The sequence below is a fragment of the Lipophrys pholis genome, assembly GCF_963383615.2.
Source record: "Lipophrys pholis genome assembly, chromosome: 16".
NCBI classification, from domain to species: Eukaryota; Metazoa; Chordata; class Actinopteri; order Blenniiformes; family Blenniidae; genus Lipophrys; species Lipophrys pholis.
The window spans coordinates 6,393,752-6,421,088 of NC_137634.1; the positions used below are offsets into that span (position 1 = coordinate 6,393,752).

Here is a 27,337-nt window from a genome sequence, read left to right on the forward strand (position 1 = left end):
AATCAACGTTGGCAGCTCTGCTCCAAAACACAGAGGCGGTTATGTATCAGTGTGAAATCACAGTATTTCATGCCTCAAAGCTAATCTGCACATTATCATGTGGGATCATTTCATATTTGTAGAATCCTTTGAACTTGAGATTAAGAGCCATCCGCGGTGGTTTGTGTATTACTTATGTATTGCAGTTTGTTTTGCCCATTCTTCGCATTTGATTCACAGTACATGAGGCGCACATCGTTACCAGTTATTGAAGTTCACACATATAGAGGTTGACAGTTGAGGCTAATAGAGTTCGAAGTATCAGGCCCTTCTGTCATTGGACAGCACTGGAGTATATATATTGATGTGAGTGTCGGCATTTCACATCCACTTGCCAGTTAAATTAGAAGGTCCAGCAGGCAGAGAGAGTCCTTGTGCTTCAGTGAACGCTGCCGTCCGTGAAAGAACGTGAGTACAGATGTTGACCAGATGGTGGCTGTTGGAACTGGTTTGAATTCTTTATTTCCTCTCTGAAATTTGCTGTTTGTAATGTGTTGCTGGTAATTTTAATAAAGCAGGACTCCAGTAGGCTTCCATCTCTACAATTTAATGGTAAAGTCATCTTTAAATGGGATGTATTACTTGTTTCATTGATTTGTGTTATTTCTGTTTTGATGAATTGTGTTATGTGGCTAAATGTGAGGAGTTTTTCCTTTTTCTACAAGAAGCATTTCTGCATTATGAACATTTTCTTTTGATTAGGGACATGATTATCTTATTTAAAGCAGTAGAATTTTTTGAAAAAAAAAAAGTACATTGATATGATAAAAGAATCATCAAGAAACATTAAAGTCTTAAAGCAGGTCTTTGTCTCTGCAGGTGTTGATATTTTTCGACTTTCCGAGGTCGACACACAACTGCAAGCACCGGTTTGATGGAGAAATTGCTGCGGTCCATACATCCCCATCAGGACAACACAGATGTCAAAGGGCAGAAGTCCAAAATGTGTGACCGTGTGGAAAAAGAACCCAAGCGGGGAAAGACCACCACTTCAAAATCTCAACAAACAAAGCACCAAGACCAAACTCAGGGCCGCCATCATTCTCATTACCAGAATCAGTCAGATGACAATGAGAGTCATGAGTGAGTCTGTCCTTTGTGATTACGAGCTTTGAGTGACACAATTTCAGAAAAAAAAACAAAACCTTCAAACATGCTGTAATTATTTTTGTCTTGATATCGTAAAGGATGGATTAAAAGCTTTAAGTTCATCTGTTGGTGATCCAGTTTGACTTTAACACTCATCTTATGTGTTGTTGTTTTTTTTTCTCAGCACCCATTCTACAACAGAGGACAGCATTTTCAGTGACCATCACCACAACCGCCGACACCAGCCTGACCTGGATCGTACCTCACACTCCCATCATTACCCTCACAAGCAGAAACACCGTCATGTCTCTCTATCGGAAACTTCCTTGATTTCCTCAACTATCTCTCCTTCATCCTCCTCTTCCTCCTCCTCTTCATCAACATCATCCTCCTCCTCCTCTTCCTCCTCTTCTTCTTCCTCCCGCTCCTCCTCACCCTCCTCCTCATTTTCTTCTTCTTCTTCTTCTTCGACGTCCTCCTCTTCCTCCAGCCTGAGCTCTGAATACAGCAGTGAGTGTTCAGGCAGACACTCTCTGAAGAAACCCCGACATTCACAGTCTTGTACGGACATTTCTGGAAAACATCAACACTTTGAAGGAGGAGACGACATGGCTCCGTTAATACACGACAGGGTTCACTCCAGCAGGCCGATCCCCAAGAAGAAAAAACAGAAAGGCACATCCTCTCACGGTGCACGTGCACAGAGGGCCTCGAAAAATCCACAGGGGATTGCGACAGGCTCTGAAAATGATGGAAGTTTCCGCAAAGCGAGATCAATGGAAGCTCTGACGACACCTGTGGTTGGAGATGTGCATGAAGATGAGGATGAGAATGAGCAGGAGAAGAGGAAAAGTGACGCCCGGAAAGATTTAATGAAAGAAAAAATGAAATTCTCTGCTTTCCTTAATGAGATCACGCGGCAGGTGCTCAGCCCAATGAGACTCACCACTCTCGGGGTGACACATTCCCAAAGACCCAGCAGTCCAGGGCAGGCCTCAGTTACATCCAGGAAGGTGGAGAGCTGCAGCGGGACACCCAGGCAGCAGCGAAGTCGCCGTGCCAGTGTAGACTCAATTAGCTCAAGCAAGCATTCGCATTCAAGCAGGTATTCCCACTCCACTCAGCTCTCTCACTCCAAGTCTTTCCACCATCACAGCTGCCATTCGCCAAATTCATCCTGTTGTGTTCATCACAGGCCCAAAAGCTGTTCTGATATTCCCTGTGCAAAAAGACGTCCCTCCTGGTCTCAAATTCCTCAGCCATCTCAAAAGCATGACCACCATCACAGAAGAGACCAGCGCATCTCCAGTCACCATCATCACCACCATGAAGACTGCCACAGCCCCAGTCGTCACCACAGACACACCAGTCCTGGCTGTCAACATAGAGATCATCATGGCCCCAGCCATCACAGTAGAGACGACCACCACCATGGACATCATCATCATCAAGCACACCCCCACAGCCCAACTTATCACCATGGTGAATGCCACAGTGCAGTTCACCATCATCGACATGGAAGCTACCATGGGCATAGTCACCACCATCATCATGAAGACCACCATGAGCATGATCACCACCATAAACATGAAGACCACGAGGAGCATGATCACCACCATAAACATGAAGACCACGAGGAGCATGATCATCACCATAAACATGAAGACCACCACGAACATGCTCACCACCATAAACATGAAGACCACCACGAACATGTTCACCACCGTAAACATGAAGACCACCATGGCCATCCTCACCACCACAAACATGAAGACCACCAACAGCGTGCTCCCCACCATCATCATGAAGACCACCATGGACATCTACACCATCATCACCACGATGACCATCATGCACGTGATCGTCACCATCGACGTGCTGACCACCATAAGCCTACTCATCATCATAAAGGTGAACTCACGACCACACAACAACATGGAGACCAGAAAAGTCCTGGCCAACGTCATGAAGACCAACACATACCAGACCATCATTACAAAGACCATCATAGTCAAGGCCACCATCATGGAGAGCACCATAGGTCAGGTCATCATCATGAGGACCACCACAGACCAGGTCATCAACATGAAGGTCATCAGACCATACCGCATCCTCATAAAGATCACCACAGTCCTGGTCACCATCATGGAGACCACCACAGTCCAGGCCATCATCATGAAGACCACCACAGTCCTGGTCACCATCATGGAGACCACCACAGCCCAAGCCATCATCATGAAGACCACCACAGTCCTGGCCACCATCATGAAGATCATCACAGACCTGGTCACCATCATGGAGACCACCACAGTCCAGGCCATCATCATGCAGACCACCACAGTCCAGGCCATCATCATGGAGACCATCACAGTCGAGGCCATACCGAAGATCATCGTGACCATGCTCATCACCATGAACCTACTCAACATCATGCAGTGCACCACAGTCCAGGCCACCATCATGGAGACCATCACAGTCCAGGTCACCATCATGGGGACCCCCATACCCCAGGCCACCATCATGGAGACCATCACAGTCCAGGTCACCATCATGGGGAGCCCCATACTCCAGGCCACCATCATGGAGACCATCACAGTCCAGGTCACCATCATGGGGACCACCATACTCCAGGCCACCATCATGGAGACCATCAGAGTCCAGGTCACCATCATGGGGACCACCATACTCAAGGCCACCACCATGGAGACCATCACAGTCCAGGTCATGATCATGAAGACCACCACACCACACCACATCATAATGAAGACCACCATGGTTCTACTCAACACCCTGGAGGTCACCACATTCCAAGCCGCCATCATGGAGTCCACCATAGTTCAGACCATCATGATGAAGATCATTGCAGGCCAGGCCATCATCATGGAGACCACCACAGTCCAGGCCATCACCATGAAGACCACCACAGTCCAGGCCATCATCATGGAGACCACCACAGGCCAGGCCATCATCATGAAGACCACCACAGTCCAGGCCATCATCATGAAGACCACCACAGTTCAGACGATCACGATGAAAACCATCCAACTGCTGGCCATCATCATGGAGACCCCCACAGTCCAAGCCACGTCCGTGGAGACCACCACAGTCCAGCCCACCACCATCATCATGGACACCACCCCAGTGAATCTCATCAGCGTCATCATGGAGACCACCACAGTCCGGGCCACCAGCATCAGCATGGTGATTATTTCAACACAACTCATCAACATGAGCATCAGACATCAGAACCACATCTCCATCAGTCTCACTCCAAAAACAAAGATCTTGACCACGTAGGCCTCGATGAACTCAACTCTCATTTGAAGGGACATTCTGCAGGGATCCCACTCTCTCACAGGGCCAGGGACACGAGCAGCCCGCCCAGTCAGGATGAGGAGCAGACCAGTTTCACCACCGCGGCATTACATAAAGTATGGCAGCCCCTCTAAGACAATTCTCATTTTAAAAATCTTCTGCTACACTGCTTTCATTAGGAAACAATTGGCAAAGCCATAACTGCGATTGTTTTGTGTGCTTCATCGCCAGGTTATGCAACAATGTTCCACTAATTTATTTCATATTGATCCGGGTGGACAGTAGATTACTCATTACAGAACAATAGATTAGATATTACGCACACATGAAATGGTAATCAATTTTACACTCTAACTAGATGCTTTCATATTGAATGTGTTACTTTTCTTATTATTCTTTATACCTCATTATTTGTAGCTTTAAAATAGAATTTTTTTCTCATCAACATGAGTTTCTTTGCCTTTTACTAGGAAAAAGCAAACGAGATGGGGCGAATTATGTAAGTATGCACATGATATATAACAATTTTTTTTTTACATCAGAAAATGATCGTGAAGACATTTTCTGACAAAAAAAAGTGAACAGATCGTGTCAAATTCGTCTCTCTTCTGACTTTTTGTGCCGGTCAGGGTACTCCAGGAGCAAAATGAGGGTCTGCACCAGAGTCTGCTGAAGACGGCAGTGAGGATGGAGTGCCTCGGAGAGGAATTCATCAGCAGCCAGAAGCTGCTGGAGGCTGAACTTCAGAGGACACGGATGGAGCTCAGCAGCCTCACAGAAAGATTTAAAAGGTGAAACGTGCACCTTTTAGACAATCGTTGCAGAGGACGACCTTCATGTAACAAACATTTGATGAGATTTTTTTTTTTGTCTGCCTCATTTTAGCCTACACAATGAGCGTTCTTCCAATAAGCAGACCAATAACCTACTTGAGAAAACACTTCACTCAGTGGTGAGTGTGTATTTATATGTTTCATGTCATTTTATTTGTTTTTTTTAACCAGGAAAAAAAAAACTTTTTTTAACTGAAGTGTTTCTTTCTGTGTCAGTCGCAGAACATGGAAGGAGAACGTGAGAGGTTACACCACCGGATTTCTGAGCTCACTGAGCAGCTCTCTAATGCAAAGTTTGGGAACTCAGTGGAAGCGTTCAATGTAAGGACTCATCTTTGCCACTGGGTTTGCACTGGACAAGTCGTGACATTTTACATTTAGAATTAAACATTTTTTTAGATTGTTGCATGCTATGTAATCAGCTGATGACTTTATGTTTACTCACTGTAGGTTACCTCAGTGCTACACGAAACCAACTTCCAGTTTCAGTCAGACAATGCGGCTCATGATACCATCAATCAGGTCTTTCTGCCCATCGCCCCGCCTCCGGCTCAGTTCATGGATAACCACAGCTACGAGAAGGTCAAACCTTCGGGGCAGGAGCAACCTCTGGGCTCAGTTCCAGAGGAGGAGGAGTCCGACTGGTCAGAGATTGGAGAAGATATTCCACGGTTTATACTGATGGGATCAAACAGAGGGCATGTTTGGAGACACCAGGAAGAAGATCTGGATAAAGACGAGTCGGCAGGAGAGGAAAATGATGTCAAACTAATCTCTTCACATCCAATGCAGATTCCCCATCTGCAGTTCACCGTCCACAACGAGTGTAATTCTTGTCACTCTGGCTTTAAGAATCTCTCTGAAGACATGAAGGATGAGGGAAGTTACAGGATCACCACCAGTTCAAATCACGGGTCCACCATCCTGATCCGGTCAGCCAGCCTGGAGGAAATCCCTCTGGCCGCCCATCACATGCAGAAAGAGCTGAGAGGCACGGAGGCCATGATGAACCTCCACCACACAGCCGTGGAAGCAATCGGGGATTTAGATAATGAGATCATTCATCACTGGAGAACAAGCAGCGATAGAGACGCAGTTATTGGTGCGTCAGAGTTAGACAGCGGCCTGGCCGGCCTGCAGTCAGCGGAGCGCATCCTCAACCACTTCCTGTGTCATTCGCAGTCCGACGAGGGCGGCGAGCAGAGTGCAGCTGAGGTTCATGGCTGGAGAGGAGAGATTCCAGACAAGGTGCTCAAAGGGGAGAGAACAGAGCTGTGATGGCAAACATGAGTGTGTTGTTTTCTCTGCTTTTAATCGGCTGTGACTTATGGTTTTTCAAGATACTTGACCTTTCACTTCAAGCCATAATATTCACTGACAAAACTTTGATCACTTCATCAAACATATTTCAGACAGCACAGGATCCTTCTAACAAGCGCATTAACCAGTTATAAATATATTTATATTTTTTGTGTAGTTGGAGGATCAATAGAATATATAATATGTACATTTAAACATTGTCCACAGCTTTAATGGTAAACTGTGAATATGTGTTTTTCTTTTCAGATGTATATAATAGTAGTTATAGTTTCTTTCCTGTTATCTATGTCAAGAGTGTTAAATCAGTAGAACTTTTTTTGTTCAGTGACGTTTATATAATCAACATCTCTAATTTAAAGCTTATGTTTCCACTTTATTTGTTTATAGGCAAGTTATACTCATACAGTTCCATAGCACAATATATATTTACGAATACAGTTATGCAATAGCTTTAAGTGTGTGTATTTTCAAAATGCTTGAGTGATATTATATTATGACATTTAGGACATTTATTTAATTACTAACCTGATGAATTAAATGCTTTGAACTTTACAAATCCATGTAACACTTTCCCAGCAACATCTAATAAATGATGCACCATTTAAACTGCATTGATTTATTTCTGATCCACTTTTGTTCTGAATTTGCTCAAACAAAAAGAGAACATAAGAACTTGGGGGTTCATCATAAAATGTAATAAATATTGTTGGAAAAAGGAGTTTCAATAAATTCGCTTAATTCAATTTACATTATATTTTTGATGACACACTTTTTTTTTTTTTTTGATTATCCAGTTTTTCTGGGAGGAATGCAATTTTTTTTAAATTTAGAACCATAGAATAACACATTTGCAGAAAGGATTACTTTTGTCCTCCATACATCTGAAAATCATGTTTAACAAGTTACTGCAATAACAATTGATGAGGTTTCTGTGGACTCATTGCTTTTGGAGTGGTTACAAGAAAATAGTTGCAGGACTTCTCTCTCTCTCTCTCTCTCTCTTCCTCCCTCTGTCTGAAGTAACCTCAGCTGAACCTAAAAGGTAAATGAGCCTGAAGCCCACAGTGCTGACAACTCGAATATGTTACAGCAACACAACAATAATAAAGCTACGTGCACACAACTCAAACAGGCTTAAATGACAGAATCGAAGTCTCCATCTGAGTTACTTTTCTATGGATAATTTAGTTTTTCCAGTCCAAAAAACCCCCCAAAACATTTAAAAAGGAAGTAACTAACAAAGTACCATTTCATTTTAAGACAGTGTGAGAATTCTAACCCATAAAAAAGACATATTTGATGATCTAGACTTATAAAAACAATCGAATCTGAGAAATAATTCAAATAAGCAAAGTGAAGATGATTTGTTCTTGTACAACACATGGATCTCCTACTTTGTTTATAATTCTGGCCTATTAGCATTTCTCAGTTGACTTAAGTGCCTTTGGGGCTACATAAAACTACTCATATGATTCTGACCTTAATAAAAACTGAATATGACATGATGGCAGCTCCTATATGAGCCTGAAACATTCCTACAGTCTGCAGACAAGCCAACATTCTGGACCTGCGACCTGGAGCGTTATATTTATCCCTCTCAGCTCCTCATGAGTATTATAAGATATTCACAACTTAATCTGTCTGCCACTGCACATTCTGTCATGGCTGAGGGGAAACATTTCATCACTGTGATTAATTTGCTGCCTTGTGTTGCTAATCATTTTGTTGTGAATGATTTCATTTTACTCTCTAGTCAACAAATACAGGGAAATATAGAAATCCATCATTGGCAGAAAACGTATTTGTCCAATTAGTCCATGGAGTATTTTGGGGCTGTGGGAAGAAGCTGGAGAAGATTCTTGCTTCATTTCCTCGCATATATTTTGCATTAATGTGCTCAGGGTCAACAAATAATAACTTGTACACTAATCATACTCATCTCCCTGTCAGATTCAATTTGGTTTGTCATGCGTATCCCTGCACATGAGTGATGGGTGCTGAGCAGACAATGGCCTGGATCTGCAGCCCAGTTTAAGAGGATAGGTAGGAATTAGTGGTAAGATGCTCCCGGGAACCAGGTTTGCCAAATCCAGTGTGCCAAATCCACTGTGTGGCACACTGGAAGGTGCACAGTGGTCGGTGGGGAGCGCTGGACTTTTTTCTGGACTTTTCGGGGAGACCAAATAAGGTGAAATTTGACTCACTCATATATTTATAACCTGAGATGCACCACACAAACTGTTAAGCTTTTATTTTGTCACTTTTAAAGGATTTTACTGAAAGCTTTCAATGCTGACTTTTTTTTTATTTTTTTTCAATCCCAATTTATTTTTGAGTACATTTTTCATGCTCTGTCTTTTTCCGCCGGCCTGCTTTCCAAGTTCCCGAGTTGTGTTTCACCTCTGCCACTTCCCTGGCTAAGCCTCTGGAGTCCAGCCTCTCACCTCTCCTCCTCTCTCACAGACCGAGCACAGCATCCTCCCTCGTCACCTCGTCGCTCTCCTTCCCCTCTTCCCCCGGCCAACTCGGACCTCCTCGCTGCAACCATGGTGGTGATGAAGATGAAGTTCCCCTTCCAGAAAAGGGTGAAGCTGGCCCAGGGACTGTGGCTCCTCTCCTGGTGTGCCACAGTCGCCGGGGCCACGACCTTCACCCTGGGGTGCGTCTTGAAGACGGAGCTCCTCAGGAGGGCAGAGGTACTCCAAGTCTTCCTTTCATTTTTCGTTTTTTTTTAAGCTTGTGTTAATAATTACATTAACAGAAGGAACACATGATAACTGTGTAGTTATTAGGTGGAAATCTGCCAACTCAAAGCTGTTTTTTGTTGTTGTTGTAATAATTACAAACAAAGCAGATGGCAACAATAAATGACTGTATTCAACCACATTCTCACATATACACACTACTGAATAAACACCATAGTTTGCTTCAAGGACATTGATAGACGCCTTCTGTTCCTATCTCTTTAAAACAATTTACACCAATAATTTGGAAGGAAACATCGTAAAGGACCCAAACTGTCTTGTGAGGATATAATCGGATAGAAATCCACCTTGCTAATTGTAGATCAGCAAGAAGTAAATATACCTGTGACCCACTTTAAATCCTGAGTCATCATTTCATAAACTGAGCTCTGTCACTGTTAATCATCCTAATCCGTCAAGGTTGTCAGACCAACTTTCCATTTTCAATAAACCAACGTGTTCTGTGCTTACTTATTCGCTTTTCATTGTCGGGTGGAAATTATCTGACAGTTTAATCATTTACATCTAATAAAACTTAGCAAGTAAATGATCTATACACAAATACAGTCACGTTGCATTACTGTGAACCCATATAGCTTTTCATGATGGAGTTCAGGTAAAGTGAGTGAAACTCCATGTAAGATACAAATTTATTTCTTCATTGTGATGATTTACAATCCAACCATTGTTTTTTTTTTTACCCCAAACACTTAAAAGTCAAATTCTTTATAGAAACTAGACATTTTATTTATTAGTGTTTATTCTGCATGTTTTGTGCAAAATCTGCATAAAACCATGTCAGTCCCAGATAAATCTTGTGTACTCTCTATGATGTCACTATGAGTATGTTTCTTCTCTTAGTTTTTTAAACATGTTTTCTTTGAGAGAATTCATTTTGGACTTATTAAGTAGATGTGCTCAGCTTCTCATCATCAGAAGCAGTTTTTGTGGCTTCGCATGAGCAACACAGTTAAAGCTCAGCTCTTTTGAACTGAGATCTTTTCAAATGTTTTGTGATGGACATCATGTTTAGTTTATGATGATATTCAGAAAATGTCCCTTTTCACCTTTTTGAGATCTTGATGTTATGTGTGAGGAGTAAATATTAAAAACTCAAAAACTTGAATTTAACGCCGAGATATTTCAATGTGATGGCATTATTTTCACCACGTCCAGCAACTACACATTTTTTTGAAGGCACTAAAAACTGCTGGAATACTTCAATATTATGATATTTTCACATCTATAAATATGATTTATCTTTATGTATTTGTTGTGTTTCAATTTTAAAAGCAACACTGCATAATACTGCAAACAACTGACTTTATATGGTTTTGTGTCTTACTTCCAGGTAATGGACAACTCAGACATACATATTGTGCCCAACACCCTCATGATTGTTGGCCTGGCCTCTTTGGGCATCAATTACTTTGCGTCGAAGATCTGTCAGGACGCGCTGGACGCCGGGCGATTTCCTCGCTGGAAGAACTTCTTGAAGCCCTACTTCGCTGTCTCCTGCTTCTTCACCGTCCTCATGCTGTTGGCGGTCATCATGAGCTACGCGATGAAAGGGACTCTGGAGTCTTCCCTTAAGGTCGGGCTGAGGAACGGCATCCGCTTCTACAAGGACACCGACACCCCGGGCCGCTGCTTCCAGAAGCAGAACATCGATCGCCTGCAGATGGATTTCCAGTGCTGTGGAAACAACGACTTCCGGGACTGGTTCGAGGTCCAGTGGATCAGCAACCGCTACCTGGATTTCAACTCTAAAGAAGTGAAAGAGTAAGTGGATAGAAGTGTCACGTCTCACCAAAATTCACTTAGGAACACCGGCGAGTGATTTTTCTCTTGTTTACTCAGCCGCATCAAGAGCAACGTGGACGGCCGCTACTTGGTGGATGGAGTCCCGTTCAGCTGCTGTAACCCCAGCTCTCCCAGACCGTGCATCCAGTATCAGCTCACCAACAACTCCGCTCACTATAACTACGACTACCAAACGGAGGAGCTCAACATTTACCTCCATGGCTGCCGAGAGGCCCTGGTCCACTACTACATGGGCCTGATGAACACCATCGGCGCTGGAGTCCTGTCAATCTTCATCTTACAGGTAGATCATGAGGTTTTATGTTGATTTCAGACAGAACATGGTGGCGACATCTTGATTTTTGGGGGCGATGGATAATGTCTGATCATGAAACAAGATATTGAACATCCTTTACTTTGGTTATTTGATTCCTATATCAACTAACCTCTCATTTATTTGTTACGTTTTGAGAATACCCATCACTATACCTTTGGTGGTCCTGGTCTAGAAACCACATTTACCCATCAGCCACCTTCATCACACTCCACCTTCCTCTTTCTCAGGGCTCCGTGCTGGTGAGCTTGCGGTTCCTCCAGACCGCCATGGAGGCCGTGGCAGGGAAGGAAAACACAGAGATCGAGACTGAGGGCTACCTGCTGGAGAAAGGAGTGAAAGAGACCGTCATGGAGTACCTCGACCCCTTGCTGAAGTTCCTCCTGATTAAAAACGATGTGGAGGAGGGTACTCCTGAAGGAGCAGCCACCACCCCCGCATAAAACCTCGACAAATGAACTTACATGTAAATAATTTTTACACAAAGAGGGCAACTAATGAATGATTTCAATTTAAGAAGTGAACACAAATGATACATTTCTATTAATTTCATAAATTTAGGGTTAGTGTTTTTTTAAATTTCAGACAACCACCTCTGTTAATGTAAAAATATACAAACTGTACTCAACTTTTACATTTGATTTTACGTTGGTATATCTCTAAGACACCCACAAAAGCGTTGTTAAACCCATCCTCCCTTCTGTTTTTCAGGTACTTGTCATTATATCTTCATTTACACAAATAATAAATGAGCACTTTTCTTTTGAGGGAATCATTGGTTTTATCTTCCATGTTATTAATGTTAATTTTGTTTACAATCTCATTCCATTGCTTTTGAGTGTGATGCACACTGCATTCTCATAATACTTGTCCGTGTCAGAAGTTTACAAAAACAAAAAAAAGAGATTCACCTGGATAAACAGTAACTGATGAGACAGTGTTCAAAACAAAGTTTTGGTCTTTCAAAAACCAAGATATAATGCTGACTGTAGAGTGGCAAGAGGCAAAATGCTCAGCTGTGCAACAAGACTATGACACAAAAGAACTGAGGACTTATTAAAGTTTGAAGTTACAAAATGTCTCTTGGAGTGGAGTCCCTTTTTCTGCCTCGATGTGAATGCAGTGCGGTTCAGGTGCACACTTCATATGTGTCTGTCCACTAACAGGTGCTCCGGGACGCATCTTTCTCCTTGCCTCTCCTCTCCGAGTCAGTGAAAGGAATCGGATTAAGAAGATTGATTAATCAATGTCAGTAATGCAGTGAAAGCCATCAAGTGTGTCCTCTGTGACCCCTTTGTTTAAGCTGCTAATCACATTGGTTAATACTCAACCTGCTGCTCCTGCAGTTATATACCTGCGTCAGGTGGATGGGCGCTGCAGAGTGAAATGTGCTTCCAAAAGATTATCAAACTGAGATAGCGTCATAAAAATGCCATCACAGTCCAAAGGGGTGACATTTTCTGATTTAATTAAGTGAATAATGTCAATGTTCTTCAATTTCTCATGGGATCCTTTTTTTTTTCTTTAAACTTTGGTCACTGCATTTTGAAAAGCATCCAGTTATGTCCTTGAAAAGTGACGTATCAGCGGATAATCCATACTTGCAAGAGGCTGCATGTTAAGAAATGTGTTGATGAACATAGGTACACAGACTGTGCAATGCAAAGGTGTATGCGCAATAAATTCTTTTTCCATGGGGGTTTACTTTATTTCTCTGAGCTCAACTAATGTAGTTTAGCTTTGGCTGTAATCTGTTTTGTGTAGAATAGTAGTTTTCAAAGTGTGGGATGAGCTTCCCAGGCATGGCACCGGACGAACTTCATGAAAAACTTTGTGGTCAGTGGGAAGATTTTAGTGTATCGTAGTTTACATACAGCATTTTGTGCAAAATCATACAAGTAATTGTTTGAACAGGAGCAGACTTCATATAAAGAGGTAAGGAAGAGCATTCAGCCAAACATTACTGCAAGCTTGTGCAATCTGAGAGTTCTGGGGGCACAACAATGTTGAAGCGAGAGGGGCTTCGTCCTCCCACACTCTGAAAACCCTATTGTGAATAAATATATGTGCAATGACTTGTTACATAAACTCAGAGTTGATCAGCTTTTTTATGGAAAGACATTAAAAAGACCAGTTAGATTACATGAATAATTTGATAGTCAATTAATATTATTAATTGTATCAATGGATGTGCATTTTCTTTTTTATTATATCTTTTTATTATCTTGGTACTTGTTGTCTCCATTGCTGTCACTGCTGTTGTTGTGCACCCCCAATCCACTTTACTCAATCCAGTCAGCTACCGTGCTGTTGTTCCTTAATCTTTGTTATCTTGTTTATTCTGAATTAATTCATATATACATACTGGATGTATGTTTGAAGGGTATTAATAGATTAAAATTGCTAAAGGTTCTCTCGACAGAGATGCTGCTGACTCTCGACTTCTGGATATCAGATTTTTAAAAATCTGTTTTGTGCAACAAGAGTTTGATTAAGTTAAAAAGGATGTGAGACAATATTGCAATATATGAAGTATTGATATACTAATGCTACAGTGACAATAGACTTGACTTATTTACTCAATGAGTTTTCAATAAATAAATTCATTAAATTGAAGTATTATCACTTGAGAAATGTCACACGAAGTACATTGGTGTAACGGTTTGACAGTCCTCATTTTTAAATAGATTTACTGTATTTATTTTTCTCATCACATTAGATTTTGTTTGAGATCATGTTTCTTTAAGAGTCGAAATTCCAGCTGTAGTTACGTCAAAATCACGTGATACGTTTACGCGCTCACTGACGTTTGAATACTTTTTTAAAGTCGTTTTGGAGACTGGATCTTTTTTATCCCGAATGGAAGTGACTCATCTTCAGTGTGAAAGTTAAAACAAGTTTAGCATTATTACATCACAAGAATCTCGTAGTACTAGTTTTAGTTTGCATTTATAACTGTTGTATTAAAGAAAGTGTATTTTGCGGTGGTTCAGTATCGTCCAGAGAGACTGTCACACCCACGAAAGACGAGTGATTATTAAGACTCGGATCATCCAGCGCGCGCACACTCCGTAACTGTTGCAGCTGCCCGGAAAGCTAGTCGAGCGCTGGCTAGCTGTAGTCAGGGAGATAACACCAGTACTGTTGGTCCGTTTTTTTACTTCATTTACTCATTTATCTTATCCAGAGCTGCCGTGGCAAGTGGAGGGAAGCTACCGAGAAGTGACAATTAGGTGAATATGAGATGTTGTTTTTCTTAAGTTGTTGTTTTTGTATGTGTGTGTGTGTCAGTGTGTCGGACCGTTGAACAAAACACCGAAAGTTAGCTAACGGGGGAGGAGGGAGCACAAGTGGGCAAATAAATAGTTTCCATCGGCCTGGTGAATAAAATGTATTTATGTGTCTAAAAATACCCCAGTGACGTTTGGCGTGAGCAACATTTCCACTGAGAAGGGGGGTGAAACACACAGCACAGCCACTTTGACGGCAGCTATCGTCGGCTAATTGAGTTGACGTGTTGCCCGGGATAGTGTGTCCGCTGCTTGTTGTGTCTGGACACGCAAAGGACATCCATCTGAGGGAGACAACTCATGACCGCCCCACGGGCCCTGGGACGATTCAGTGTGGTTCTTCCCTGAAGAAATACCCTGTCGCATTGCTTCTGAATGGCTCTGACAAACGCCTGAAGTTCAGCAGGGTGAGACCAGGTTTCCTCTGAGAGGTTGTGATTGTACAGGATCGTTCCTTCTGGGTCACACTGAATCCAGAACTACGTCAAAACATGAGTGAGGAAAGTGTAATGTCCACTTCCTTCTGCTGCTAATGTCTGTTTACTCAACTCTTAAAGAGAGTCACTTGGCAGTTGGTCAGCTGCTGTTTATCATAGCTATACATTTTGTTTACAAATGTTTTCCAGAGCCTGAGAAGCAGCCAGCATTCCAGGTCCAAAATATATTTTTATGTAGGACTTGATAAACCAGTGGATTTTCACAATAATTGGACTCAGTCAACTGTTATTGAGCAACTGATTGTAGACACAAATATACAGACTGTTATGGTTATGCTGCAATGTGAGATTGCTTACTGGTGTCTCTCTTGTTTGATTTGTTTTCAATATTTGGGGTGACTTCTTGGTACACTTTCACACAACCTCCTTATGGAAAGTTTTTCTAGTCTCTCTCTCTGATTGTTTTGTCTTCTTCTTTCTTCATGTAATCCCACACCTATTTCATGTTGTTTATATTGGTGTCCTGTGAAGTCAAGCCATCACTTTCTTTATGGAGAAGAACAAAATACCCCAAAACATGCTTTATTTGTTTTCCCTTGAATATATTTTATATTATTGTTGGCTGTATATGTTTGGTTGCTCTCTTCAGCTGCAGACAAACTGTAAGCCAATCACGGCGCTTGATGACTGTGCAACCTTGATAAATACCAGTTTTTCCACACGTGACTTGAAACGTTTGCTCTGGACTATGGCTACACACATTCTTAGTGCAGTCATCAACCTTTAGATTGGACGGATTTTAAGTAACGAATCAAGCACTTAAAGTTGCAAGCTGACAGACTGCACTGTACATCAATCATCGTGATCTTTGTGGGACCTGAGTCACAAATTACCCAGTTCAGATTAGGACACTTTAATATTTTGTCTTTCAAAAACACATGCTAGACGAGGACTTGAATGGAGGACATGTCTGGACAAAGAAGACTTCGATTAATGAAAGAGGTTTAAGCACAGTTAACTATTGCCTGAAGGCAATTATAAACCAGCTCTCCCAGTTGCACTTTGAGCATTTAAGTGAGAACTGCCACACTGGCAACCCTGTCTTAAAGGTTAAGTATCATATTCCATCTCACTCTATTCTGGATGTTTTATTCTCTCCCTCATCAGATTTGCCCATCTCATTCTGTCTGCCGAGGATGTTGCAGTGCTCAGGCCCGCTGATGTTGTGACTGATTCAGGTTTCGTCTTTGTGTTTCAAATTAGAAATGGAAGGAGACGATTACAGTTTTCCTCCAGACTCATCGGACGACCACTCACAAAGAGGAAGCGTCGCTTCCTCTGCAACACTTTCCCGACGTACGTTTCAACAACCTCTTTCTTCGCGGTGCTCTTTCACATGGTACCATAGTGACATTTTTTTTGTTTCCCACAGCTCAGGACGTGCTTGTGTACTTGTTCGGAGACAGCGCGGTGCACTTATCAGTGGAGGGGCTGGGCAGCGTCACGGTGCAGGAGCTGGGCCGCAGTGTTCGAGAGGCTCTTCATATTCCTGACTCTGCTCAGGATGCTTTTGCCTTCTGGCTCTCTTCCCCACTACTCGGTGAGAACATTGCTCATTAAGTGAAACACCACTTATTTCATAATATGTCTGAACAATATAATCATAATTTCTGGCCATCGTGATGTCAAAGTGCCCAATATACATATTGCGAAGTACTGAATTGTGCTACTCTCTTTTCTTTTCGGCCAATCAGATGAAGCCCTGCTGCTCTCGATGCCTGTTTTCTATATAGATCGGAGTGGCTGAGGTCACAATGCTTAGCAAATGTCACAATGGCAGGAAGGAATCAAAATGTGGGCGAATAAAGTCTGGGTGAAGAGCTACTATTTGCAGTTTCAGTGAGTCTCTTGAGTATCTCGACAAAAGCTTTGCAGATGAGATTGTGATAGGAACACTAAAGGCATAATTATTACTGGACAATTTTGAAATAAAACCTCTTGTTTTCACCAGATCACAACTCATTTGACCAATTCAACATTAAGTCAAACCTGGTGGCAACAGTCACAAGTCGGAGACACAAAAGCACAAACGTGAAGGAAAAGTGACTATAGAATCTGACTAAAAGGTCAACAATTCCTCTGCTTCTGAAAGTCTATGACTGTAACTGGACATGATGATAAATTAAACACGGTTTACTACCGCCTTGTCGAGATTTTCAGAAAAAGAAAGAAACTATCATTTTGAAGTACAAATCCCAGAGCAGAGAGACGTTCACATCATTTACTTGAGTACTTGTTTAGTTTCATCTTTGAAGTGGCATTGCAGTGGAACATTAGAGACTGACAAAGGGGGAAGAGGAAGGTTCATGGATGCAGTGAGGGAGGACATGCAGGATTTAAAGAGAATGATGGAACTGATCCCCTAACAGGAAAAAAACAAGAGATTATGAAGAACACCGTGTTTTCATTTCTGGATTGGATAGTACTATTGTACTCACAAAACTGGACATTATCTCACATCACATGTTTACCTAATCTCCTACAGCCCTGTTACATAATATAAATAACACATGTAAATGTATTGCTGTTTTTTTCTTCCAGAGCTGCAGCTTAAAGCGAGGCATCAGCCGTACAAGTTGTGCCGACAGTGGCAGGACCTGCTGTATCGCTTCACTGAGGCTTCAGAGGAAGACATTTCACAAGGTGAGAGTTTGGCCTGGATGACGCTGAGTTAACGTGCACCGTTAAAACTCCACTTTCGTGCCAATCATTCTTCTGTATTCACTTCTTCCAAGCCAGGCTGTGAAAAGAGAAGCCTGTCTTGGCTTATGTCAAATAACAGCTTAAAAGTGAAATGAAAACATGAAATACAGCGATGGTGTGACTCAAGCTCATATTATCTCACCCTTCAGTTGTACTGTCGGGTTAAATAAGGGCGAAATGTGCTGTTGGGTGTGTTTGGACTATTTCCTTATAAAGTCTGACAGTTATAAGTAATTGCAAGTGTTATGACTATATTTGAGATAACGTTGCTGTTAGTTTACTGGGAAATGTCAGATGGCCAGTCGTCATTTACAAAGAGCTGACGGTGATTTTCAGCATTTATTTCATTCTAAATCTCTGGACACATTTAGTTTTAGTTCCAGCTTTCTGTTATGTTTCAAAATACAGTATAATAAAAAAAATGGAAAGTATATGAGATACAATCTACTTCACTCTATAATGGTGAATATTTGCAAGCCAAGAAATATGCAACTCCTTTCTGAATCTTTATTCATCACTGAAGCAACTCAAAACAAACATACATCTGTGAGGCTTTTATTCTCATCTGAGGGTGGATTATAATCTAATAAAGCTTTGGAATGATTTATGGACGACAGTCGACTACAAACCTTTATCAAACCTTCACAAACGTTTTTTTCCTCCATTCTCCTGTTTTCTTCAGTGTAATCACTTTTACCCAACATTTAAGTGTCAGTTGGGAACAAAAAAGGGATTTTACAGGAGCATTAAGTTGAACTGTGACTCATGGACTGTAAGTGGGTAAAATTTCCATTAAAGCAAAACATCATCCGTGAAATTATGATTCAAATCGGAATTTGTAGTGTACTTTTTAAAAAAAATTATTTTATGAATGCACGATAATATGACCACACAAAAGCCAAAGTATGAGCATCCCATTACAACAGCATTAAAATTAAATACATATAATAAATATCAGTGAAAAGCACCTTAAACGCCAAAATGTGTTTAATTGATCAAGTTATTGGTCAGAAGTCTGATAGAAACATTATTACTAAATACCATTAAAACAACTGTCAAATCAGAAATCATTACCAACATTTTTCGTGCTATCAGGATGAATATATAATCGTTTCGTAGATGTTGAGAGCCAGAACACATTTGTAAGAAGTTGGAGAGGAGGTGTGAGACGCTGACTCACAGTCTGGCATCGTTTTCCTTTTCTTTTCTCTATAATTTTGCGAGTGAAACACCCACATTCTTCCAACAGTGTCAAAGACACAGTGACCTCTGGACATCTTACTCCCAATTAAACAACAATGTATCCCAGAGGTCAAGTATAATCACTTAAGATGTTGTGTGTTTTGTTTTGCTGTTGTGGAGTAGATTCCACACACACCAAGCAGGACTGAAAGCCCGAGCACGGTGTGTTGGAGGACACTCCAGTTGTCTCTCTACCCACAATCATCCACTTTGGACGATGAGACTGAAAAACACAGACACTAATGTATCATCATTGTACTCTGCTTTTTCCTCAGATGAACCGTGTCTCCAGTACCGACGCAACGTGTTTTATCCCAAGTCCAAGGAGCTGCAGGTATTATTAGATCTGCACAGGCATTCATTAATCCTACAAATGAGTGAATTATGAAGACAGCATAATCTATCACCGGGTATCAAGGGTGCAAAGTTTGTAAAGCTGCTGACTCACAAAATGCGGAGTACTCCTCAATGAGGACTTTGAAAGTCAGGAGAGAGCATTGTTTATAATGAGAGCTTTGTGAAAGTGAGATTCAGTCATTTATTGGCTTCACAGGGGCTCTGCAATCGGGTGAAAGACTTTATAAAACCCCATTATGAAGTGGTTGGCACACAGCTGCAAATGAAATATGAAAGAATAGATTAAACATTGTTGACGTTTCTAATACAATCATAAAATCAAATTCAAGTCAATTGAGCTAGAAAAATGACTATGGGCTGATATTTACTGTATAATTATGGCAGTATTAGACAATGGAAAGGTATTCATGATGAGAGTATCTTTGTGGTTTAAGATCATCTGGTTTTGTGTCAGAAAGTGAGACAGATTGTCGCGGACGGCCTGAGATTTATTACTGCAGGATCACTACATTGCACAGTGTGACCTCAGCCACAAGCTGAAGCTGCTAACAGCCAATAGAAATGCTGCTGAAAATGAGCTTCCCAGTGCTGCACCGAAACAAAAGTTTGCAGATTCATGGAGGGGAAATTTCTGGACGACGTCCACATTCTCTGTCCACGTCCATACTGAGCTTTTCCCTGCCACATAAATACTAATAGAACTACAGGGTATAAATAAGCAAAGATTCCTGGTTCTGGATTATTGGAAAAGAATAAAAATATCCTGATCACACTGGGGATGGAGGTCGGTGATGCACAGTTCAGACAAACCAAACTTTGTAAACTGGTTATTAGCATTTTATAAGATTGCTAAAATCTGTAAGTTGTTGATCAGTTATCGTCACTGTCTCTCTCTCTCTCCTGAGCAGATCGATGATGAGGGAGTGTTGCGACTTCTTTACGAGGAGGCCCGGAGTAACATCCTCGCGGGTCGGTACCCCTGTGACCCCGAGCACTGGAACGGCCTGGGAGCCATGACTGTCGCTCTCGAAGAGGGAACGGCTCTGGACAGCCAACAGTTCACCACCTCCGTAAGGTAAGTTACACAGATAATAATAATAGTAACGATTCAGGTGTGTCTCATAATCCCCTCGCTGCTGTATTTAGCTTCCTTGCTACCTGACATCAGCCAGTCTTTTAAAACATTTCGTAAATGTATTTCCTAAAGCTTTACGTTACTCCTTTGAATAAATGAATTAATTTCAACAGAATGTAATTGTGTAGTAAATATATACACACACACTGATATTAAGTTAAAAAATTAATCAGTTGCTTGACATTTTTTGGAATAGGAACACTTACTTTAGATGATAAAAATAAATCCAGGTTTCTTTCTGCACGATCCTGTTTTTCTATTTTGTGACTCCAGCAGTGGCTGAGGTGCTCTCGTGACCCCGTCACAGCTAAAAATGGAGAAGTGCTTTGTGACTCTGCTGTCCATCATTAAGTATTGAGGGGGGAACGAAGGAAAAGAAAAAAAAAAAAAAGCCTCACTGCAGCTTAATGTACCGGAAAAATGTTAGCACTTTAAAAGAAAAGAGAGAGAGAGAAAAGAAAGCACCACCCAGCTCCCATGCCTCAATCCAGCTCTGTGTAAAGGGCATCAGACAGGGGGAGCAGCTCTGAGTGCTTCGGCACAATCAGCCACAACATGTCGCAATTTGATGGAAATCCACAGGCGTTTTTGAAAAAAGGTCAACAGCGTCCTTTTGTGTGAAGAAGGCTTTCGCTTGATCTTTTCTTTTTTTTAGCTTGATAACACTTAAACTGTGACACCGCAGTGTTTTCTAATTATTTGTGGGTTCTTGGACACCAGGAATGCACAAAAGGACATTTGTGAGAAGAGCCTCTCGTTCAGGAAATGTGCCTCTTTCTTCTCTGCAGAAGGTTGTTTGAAATGCTGCTGAGAGTGAAGTGATAACAAGTTATAGGTACTTTACAGGGTTCTTTACTTTACACGTCTATACAGCACAATACATTTTACTGTAGGTCCTCACTGGCAGACATGACAGGCTGCCTGGTTTACATCTGGTCAGATATTTTTAAAGGTACTTTATACTTGTTAGGTTATACTGTTGTAAATGTGTTTAAATGTTACATTTACTTCATCTATTTAAGCCTATTTGCAAGATAGTACATTATCATTAAATCTGAACTTTTCAAGTTCAAATTGTTTTTAATGCTTTCTCATAATGTGAAAAAATAAAGACGTCTGGCATTTAACAAAAAGTTTTATTTGACATGAGACAAACTGTGAGGCTGCTGGGAGCAAAAGAAAACAGTGTTTTAAAGCAGTAATTTAGGAAAAGAAAGAAAGGAAGACACACCTAGTGAATCATGACACTCTAAACCCTAAACGCTTCTGTTTTCTGCAGGGAGAAAAAGCTGTCCTCTTATCTGCCTGCTCACGTGGTCATGGGGAGCGGAGGGCTGTTCTCCACCCTGCGAGGGAAGTCGAGCAGGCACGCCGGGCTGGAGCAGAACCTCCTGGGCGAGTACAGAAAGATCAGCACGTCTGCAGGAAGCTCTCCCGAGCCCACACAGCTCCTACACCAGTACCTCAGCACATGTCACGCTCTGCCTTACTACGGGTAGGAGTGCGTTTTCACAGCTGGACTCATTATGGACATAGTTGAAAATCTCTTCAGGGTTCGACTAACATCAAATACACAAACAGGTGCGGTTTCTTCTTTGGAGAGATTGACAAGCCGGCACAGGGGCTCCTGCAGCGGGGGAAACGCAAAGCCGTGAACGTGGGGATCTGCCTAGATGGAGTGTATGTAATGGATGTGAAAGAGAAGGTGAGCCCTGGATTCTCAAGGTCAATTCTTCATTTTCCCCTTTCTTTTTTTTTTTAAATTGCAAGTGAACCAAAATGCATCTACAAACTAAATTCCACCTTTATATAGATAATAATGCTCATCTTATATAAGATAGACAAAACGCAGTCGCTTTAGTCCAGGCTAGAATTAAACTGCTTTTAAAAAGTGTTAGTAGTACATGTAACACATGGTCCATGTCGCACTGTGTTTGTGTATAAATAACCACCGAGCTCTCTGCAGAGTTACAGAAAGTGATTTCCTCTTATTTCGCTGTCCTGCAGCATGTGCTGCTGGGTCTGCGTTTCAGCGAGCTCTCCTGGGACCACAGCTACCCCGAGGAGGAGGGGGACTCGCACATTCTGTGGCTGGAGTTCGACGGGGAGGAGGACGGCACTCCTGTCAACAAGTTGCTGAAAATCTACTCAAAGCAGGTCAGAAGGAAGCAGTGAAATCAAAGAAAATCTTCTCCCAAGTCTCCCAAGAGTTGCCTTGCTGCCTGAAACATGACGGATGAAGTCTTTTCAAGTGTGTTCATTAAGGAGAGAGGATGTACGTGCACCTCCGGGGAGCTGCACTGCACCTGCTGCTTCAAAGGTTTTCACGATGAGGTGCTGCTGTTGTGCTCATTTGATCCTTCAGCAGAGCAACACTTCATACTGTTGTCAAATCTCGGAAAGTATCAATGATTTCTTTGCGCTAACATTTTTATGTCCCCACTTAACGGCTGCTGGTTGAGTCCGTCTGAGCCGCTATACGGTGAAGAGGTGTTACATAATGACAGAGCCTGGGAGCATAATCGCACCAGGCTCTAATCCAAAGATGACTATGTGAACCTAATGTACCAGAGGTTCTCTGAGATGCCATTAAAAAGTACATTACAGCTGTTTATCACACACAGTTATCAAGGGTCAGACCTAATGTTTTTTTTGTTTTTTTTTTCCTCAGGCTGAGCTGATGAGCGGCTTCATTGAGTTCTGCGTGGAGCTGAAGTCTGCGTCTGAAGGGGGAGCTGTGGCCGAGGCGGACGGCGACGTGAACCAGTCCCAGCAGCCCGACGGGCAAGAGGGCAACAAGAAGAACGGACGAGGAGGGCGGCGCGGGATGCTGCACAGGCAAGGGAGTGTCGTGTGCAGCCGAGTCCACTCACTCAACACCATCAGCTACGTGGACAACGGTGAGTCCTGCCGGTCCGGTACTGTGGCAGTCGGGTCATTCTGTGTGAAATCAGCAGAGGCTTCAGCTGTGAATACATCATGTCAACACACCCAAACAGTAATGTGGACATTTTGTTAAGGTAGTGTTGTCTTTAGTTTCTGAAAACTGAGTTTGTGTCATGTTAGATGTTTGGAAATACAAACTAAGCACAGAGAGGCAGAACATTTGATGGCAGTTATTGTGGCCCAGTTCTGCTGCTCATCCCACAAATGCTGTTCTTACATGCTTGACATCTGTTAGAAGGGAAATAAACAGTCTTTGCACTTCAAGGTTGAACAGGAGAGATTGTTATATTGCTATGAAATAACTAACTGTTTTTTTTGCACCTTATTCAGATAAATAATAAAAGACTTTGTATCAAGCTCCCATATCTCATAAACGAAATCATTATTTAGCTTCTTGGGGGATGAGGGTACTTTCTTTCATCTGCTGACTTTGCAGAGATGAATCTTTAGTACCGGCATCATCTTGTGCAAAGTAATGTTTATCTTCTTTGTTTTTTCTCGTTTCAGGAAAGGAAATCAAACGCTTAAAGCCCAAAAGAGCCGCGTCGTTCTTCTCACGGCAGGCGACCGTACCCACATACTCGGCTGTGCAAGTGACAGAAAGTTTGGAGCAGGGTTAAAGTCGCCGAGGCGCTCGGACCCGTTCCTCTCCAAGACCAAATCCGAACAATTACACTGAGATTGAAAAAGAAAGACGACAAAAACAAAGGAATCGAGACGTTTATCTGCTAATATATGTACATGTAAAGGACCAAGTGAGAGGTATCTAAGTGTGAGCGAGAATATTTATCTTCTGACGTTGTGTATATTAAGAGAGTACAGTAATGTGAAACACAAAGTGATTTATCAGTTATGCTTCCGAGGTTGAATTGAAGTGGCTATTCAATCGATGGCCTTGCATCCATGATGGACCTCTTTCATAAGTCTGAGACATGCCTTAGAGAAATCCTCAAACGGTGATGGCTGCATACACGCCCTGCAGCGACTTTACCACTACAAAGTGAACATGTGACGCCTCAAAGCAGTGCGACCACTGCATTACCTCTTTTTACCTTATTGGGGATTGAACATCGAGAGTGTCGCAATCAGTCCCTGTGTTGTCACTCCTCCTCGTAAGTGCAAAGATTGCCACCACCACCTCCTTCCAGTCAGCATGACAAACAGTTTCAGGGGGCGATGTGAAGGCTCGCGCTCTCTGGTCTGCTTTTTCAAACTGCCAGTGCCTTCTTCTCATGAAAAGGGAGGCGAGGCCTCTTCAGACCTTTACCGATCGAAGACGAGATCTGTATGGGCGCACCTTGGCTGTGTTGTGGAGGTTTCTTGTGAGTATGTGAATTTAAGATTTAGACGCAGCATCCGTCAGGTCGTCGTGGAGAGAAAGCCGGCAGCACGTCCCTCTTTGATGAATTTTGTTGCTTCATAGTTGTAAAAGCAGAATAGTACAAATGTAGTCCAAAAGTTAAAATTTACAGGAGATTTTACTGGATGTACTAATTAATGCTGCCAGGAGAAGTGCACAATGTTAAGGCCTTAAACTGATTTGGACTTTAAAAGTTAAATTGTGACAGTCAAACCTTGGAATTACCCTGCCATATTGTTCTATCCTGTTGAAATGTTATATTCAAAGACAATCTTCCAAATTTAGAGCCATGTGTACAACTGACATTGATGCACAGGTCTCAACTCAATTTGTTTTGCAAGACCTGATTAGCAAAAGAATACAGAGGCAGCTCTTAATCTGAGCATCTTCCGGCACTAAATCTAAAACTGGCTCGTCAATCTCATCGGCACTCCTTTATTCAGACACAAGTTTGAAGATACAACTGTGATGGGCAACTTTTAGATGTCAGCTTGCGACAGTCCGGTTTCAGATTTTACAGTTCTTAGGATGTTTCATGCTGAGTAAAGCATTGATGGTACAAACTTCCTAGTCTGAGATAAACCTAATGTCATGCAACATGAATCAACATATCTGGAGGTATCGGTTTTGAAAGTGCAGTATGTACGTAATTACACTTTTGTACACTGGGTGGCAACAGTGAGTCACTTTCTCTGAACTGCAGCCCTCATCCAAAATCAGCTGCTTCTATTTTTTCTGTTCTTGTACTGAAGGTAAGAAAAATGGTAAAGTGACTCACTGCAATGCCTTGTAGGACAAAGTGGGATTACAGGAATGATCAGCTAGCAGATTCACTTATTATTGGAGGACTTGCAACTATTGATTGTTCCTCTTGAGTTTGTTTTTGCGTCTCTGAAAATATTGCATACTGTATCTTTGAGTGGGCAGTGACTCCTCTGTGCGTGTGGCCTTGATCAACCATTAACCACGCTGCTTGAATCTCAATCTGTCCGACATGCTGCAGCCCAGTGTGCTACCTTAACGCCCCACCTGGCCGAGTCTTCTGGGTGTGTCTCTGAACTTCACCCTGATGCCACTAATATATGCAGGCTCTGATTTTGCTGTACAAACCCACCTCAATGAACGGCTATGAAAGAGAGTCCTTGTCTCCATAAAACCTCAGCATGCAAACCTGCAGAATGTTCTTAAATTTTTTTTTTTTTAACGCTTTGACTTGTATGCCAGCTACTGTCTGTAAGCGACCTACGGGGGTCCAGTATATCGTTGCAAACGTACACTATGCATGTCACATTGTAGGATTAGGCATTCCCACAGTCTGCACATCATATGATGCTGCACTATGGATACTAATACAGTTTATAAACCTTTTTCATCAGCAGTTTATCAACTTTTATGAGATATTTTTACGTTCATTTTTCAGATACTTGTCACTGTTTGTATACGACGATGAAGAAATAGGTCTAATCAAGCATCTTGTCTAGCAGCCACCGCAGAAACTTAAGTGCCTTTTTGTTTCTTTCACCTTGTTATGAAAAGGAAAGGCCGGTTTGGTGATGCCATTGTTTTTTTTCTAACGTTAACAAGATGACAGATTTAATCTTTCCTTGCTGAAGCGAGAATATTGAATGATGGATGGTGAACAGCGTGGCGTGGTTCTTCCCAGTGGTCATTTTTTGCCTCCGTTCAAATACATGTTTGTTTTTGTTTTTTTTAAGTAAACAGCCCGTTTCTCAGATTATTTGTTACATGGTGGTGTGTTTACTCCTCCACTGCTCACTGCCTAAGTGTACTGAAGCCATATTCATTTCATCTAACATCTTCCATAATATTGATTTATTGCATTGTAACAGATTCTGTTTTGACACTCAATTGTAGATTTGTTTTGAAATCAGCCCAACTTACTTCTCGGACCTGCGGTGTAAGTTACATGTAATGATAATTGAAAAAGTGTTGTCTTATTAATACATTTTGTTTGATACCATTTGTGTGCAGGGATGAATAACACTGTTAATATTTAGAATGTCTTTTTGTTAATACTCTTGTAGATATGTTTTTTTTGTTTGTTTATTTTTACACCTGAGATTTATTTACTCAGTGTAATTACAGTTTTTGAATCAAATTACAAGTATTCCACTCCAAAGGCATTGTTCATGATACAGTACGGCTTATTTGTCCCATTTTTGAATATTTGACCAATAAAATGAAACCTGTTTTAAGTTTGTTGATGTTCAACTTTGTTTTGACTAGCTTTCCTCATTATTGATTTTTATTAGTTTGCGTAAGCTTTATTTGGAGATTGGACATTATTGTTAAAATTTGATTTGCACATC

General features: G+C 41.8%; 3 protein-coding genes across 3 annotated transcripts; all 3 read left to right on the forward strand.

Moving 5' to 3' along the window:
- The first annotated feature begins 3,918 nt into the window (after positions 1-3,918).
- On the forward strand, positions 3,919-7,198 carry LOC308121316 (uncharacterized protein). Its single transcript, XM_080482495.1, has 7 exons — positions 3,919-4,329; positions 4,468-4,559; positions 4,914-4,942; positions 5,073-5,234; positions 5,329-5,395; positions 5,493-5,597; positions 5,727-7,198. The coding sequence occupies exons 3-7, from the start codon at positions 4,929-4,931 to the stop codon at positions 6,552-6,554; spliced, it is 1,176 nt and encodes a 391-aa protein (XP_080338621.1). The 5' UTR covers positions 3,919-4,329; positions 4,468-4,559; positions 4,914-4,928; the 3' UTR covers positions 6,555-7,198.
- Positions 7,199-8,655: 1,457 nt separating this feature from the next.
- On the forward strand, positions 8,656-13,172 carry rom1a (retinal outer segment membrane protein 1a). The gene is made up of 6 exons (XM_080483686.1): positions 8,656-8,784; positions 9,060-9,292; positions 10,692-11,122; positions 11,201-11,447; positions 11,708-11,943; positions 12,189-13,172. Exons 2-5 carry the CDS (start codon positions 9,143-9,145, stop codon positions 11,918-11,920), a joined length of 1,041 nt encoding a protein of 346 aa, XP_080339812.1. The 5' UTR covers positions 8,656-8,784; positions 9,060-9,142; the 3' UTR covers positions 11,921-11,943; positions 12,189-13,172.
- Positions 13,173-14,554: 1,382 nt separating this feature from the next.
- Positions 14,555-27,228, forward strand: frmd8 (FERM domain containing 8). The gene is made up of 11 exons (XM_080483675.1): positions 14,555-14,710; positions 16,468-16,560; positions 16,637-16,804; positions 17,806-17,907; positions 19,485-19,543; positions 20,475-20,641; positions 21,981-22,196; positions 22,283-22,406; positions 22,709-22,858; positions 23,373-23,601; positions 24,155-27,228. The coding sequence occupies exons 2-11, from the start codon at positions 16,470-16,472 to the stop codon at positions 24,265-24,267; spliced, it is 1,419 nt and encodes a 472-aa protein (XP_080339801.1). The 5' UTR covers positions 14,555-14,710; positions 16,468-16,469; the 3' UTR covers positions 24,268-27,228.
- The last annotated feature ends 109 nt before the right edge of the window (positions 27,229-27,337 follow it).

What these genes read in the sequence shown, in the direction of transcription:
- LOC308121316 (XM_080482495.1), top strand. An exon ending in CTCACAGAAAGATTTAAAAG is followed by an intron (nt 5,235 to 5,328) that starts GTGAAACGTGCA and finishes GCCTCATTTTAG; the next exon opens with CCTACACAATGAGCGTTCTT. An exon ending in ACTCAGTGGAAGCGTTCAAT is followed by an intron (nt 5,598 to 5,726) that starts GTAAGGACTCAT and finishes TACTCACTGTAG; the next exon opens with GTTACCTCAGTGCTACACGA.
- rom1a (XM_080483686.1), top strand. Translation starts at nt 9,143, where the DNA reads ATGGTGGTGATGAAGATGAAGTTCCCCTTCCAGAAAAGGGTGAAGCTG. An exon ending in AGCTCCTCAGGAGGGCAGAG is followed by an intron (nt 9,293 to 10,691) that starts GTACTCCAAGTC and finishes TCTTACTTCCAG; the next exon opens with GTAATGGACAACTCAGACAT. An exon ending in TGTCAATCTTCATCTTACAG is followed by an intron (nt 11,448 to 11,707) that starts GTAGATCATGAG and finishes CCTCTTTCTCAG; the next exon opens with GGCTCCGTGCTGGTGAGCTT.
- frmd8 (XM_080483675.1), top strand. Translation starts at nt 16,470, where the DNA reads ATGGAAGGAGACGATTACAGTTTTCCTCCAGACTCATCGGACGACCAC. An exon ending in AGAGGAAGACATTTCACAAG is followed by an intron (nt 17,908 to 19,484) that starts GTGAGAGTTTGG and finishes CTTTTTCCTCAG; the next exon opens with ATGAACCGTGTCTCCAGTAC. An exon ending in TGAAAATCTACTCAAAGCAG is followed by an intron (nt 22,859 to 23,372) that starts GTCAGAAGGAAG and finishes TTTTTTCCTCAG; the next exon opens with GCTGAGCTGATGAGCGGCTT.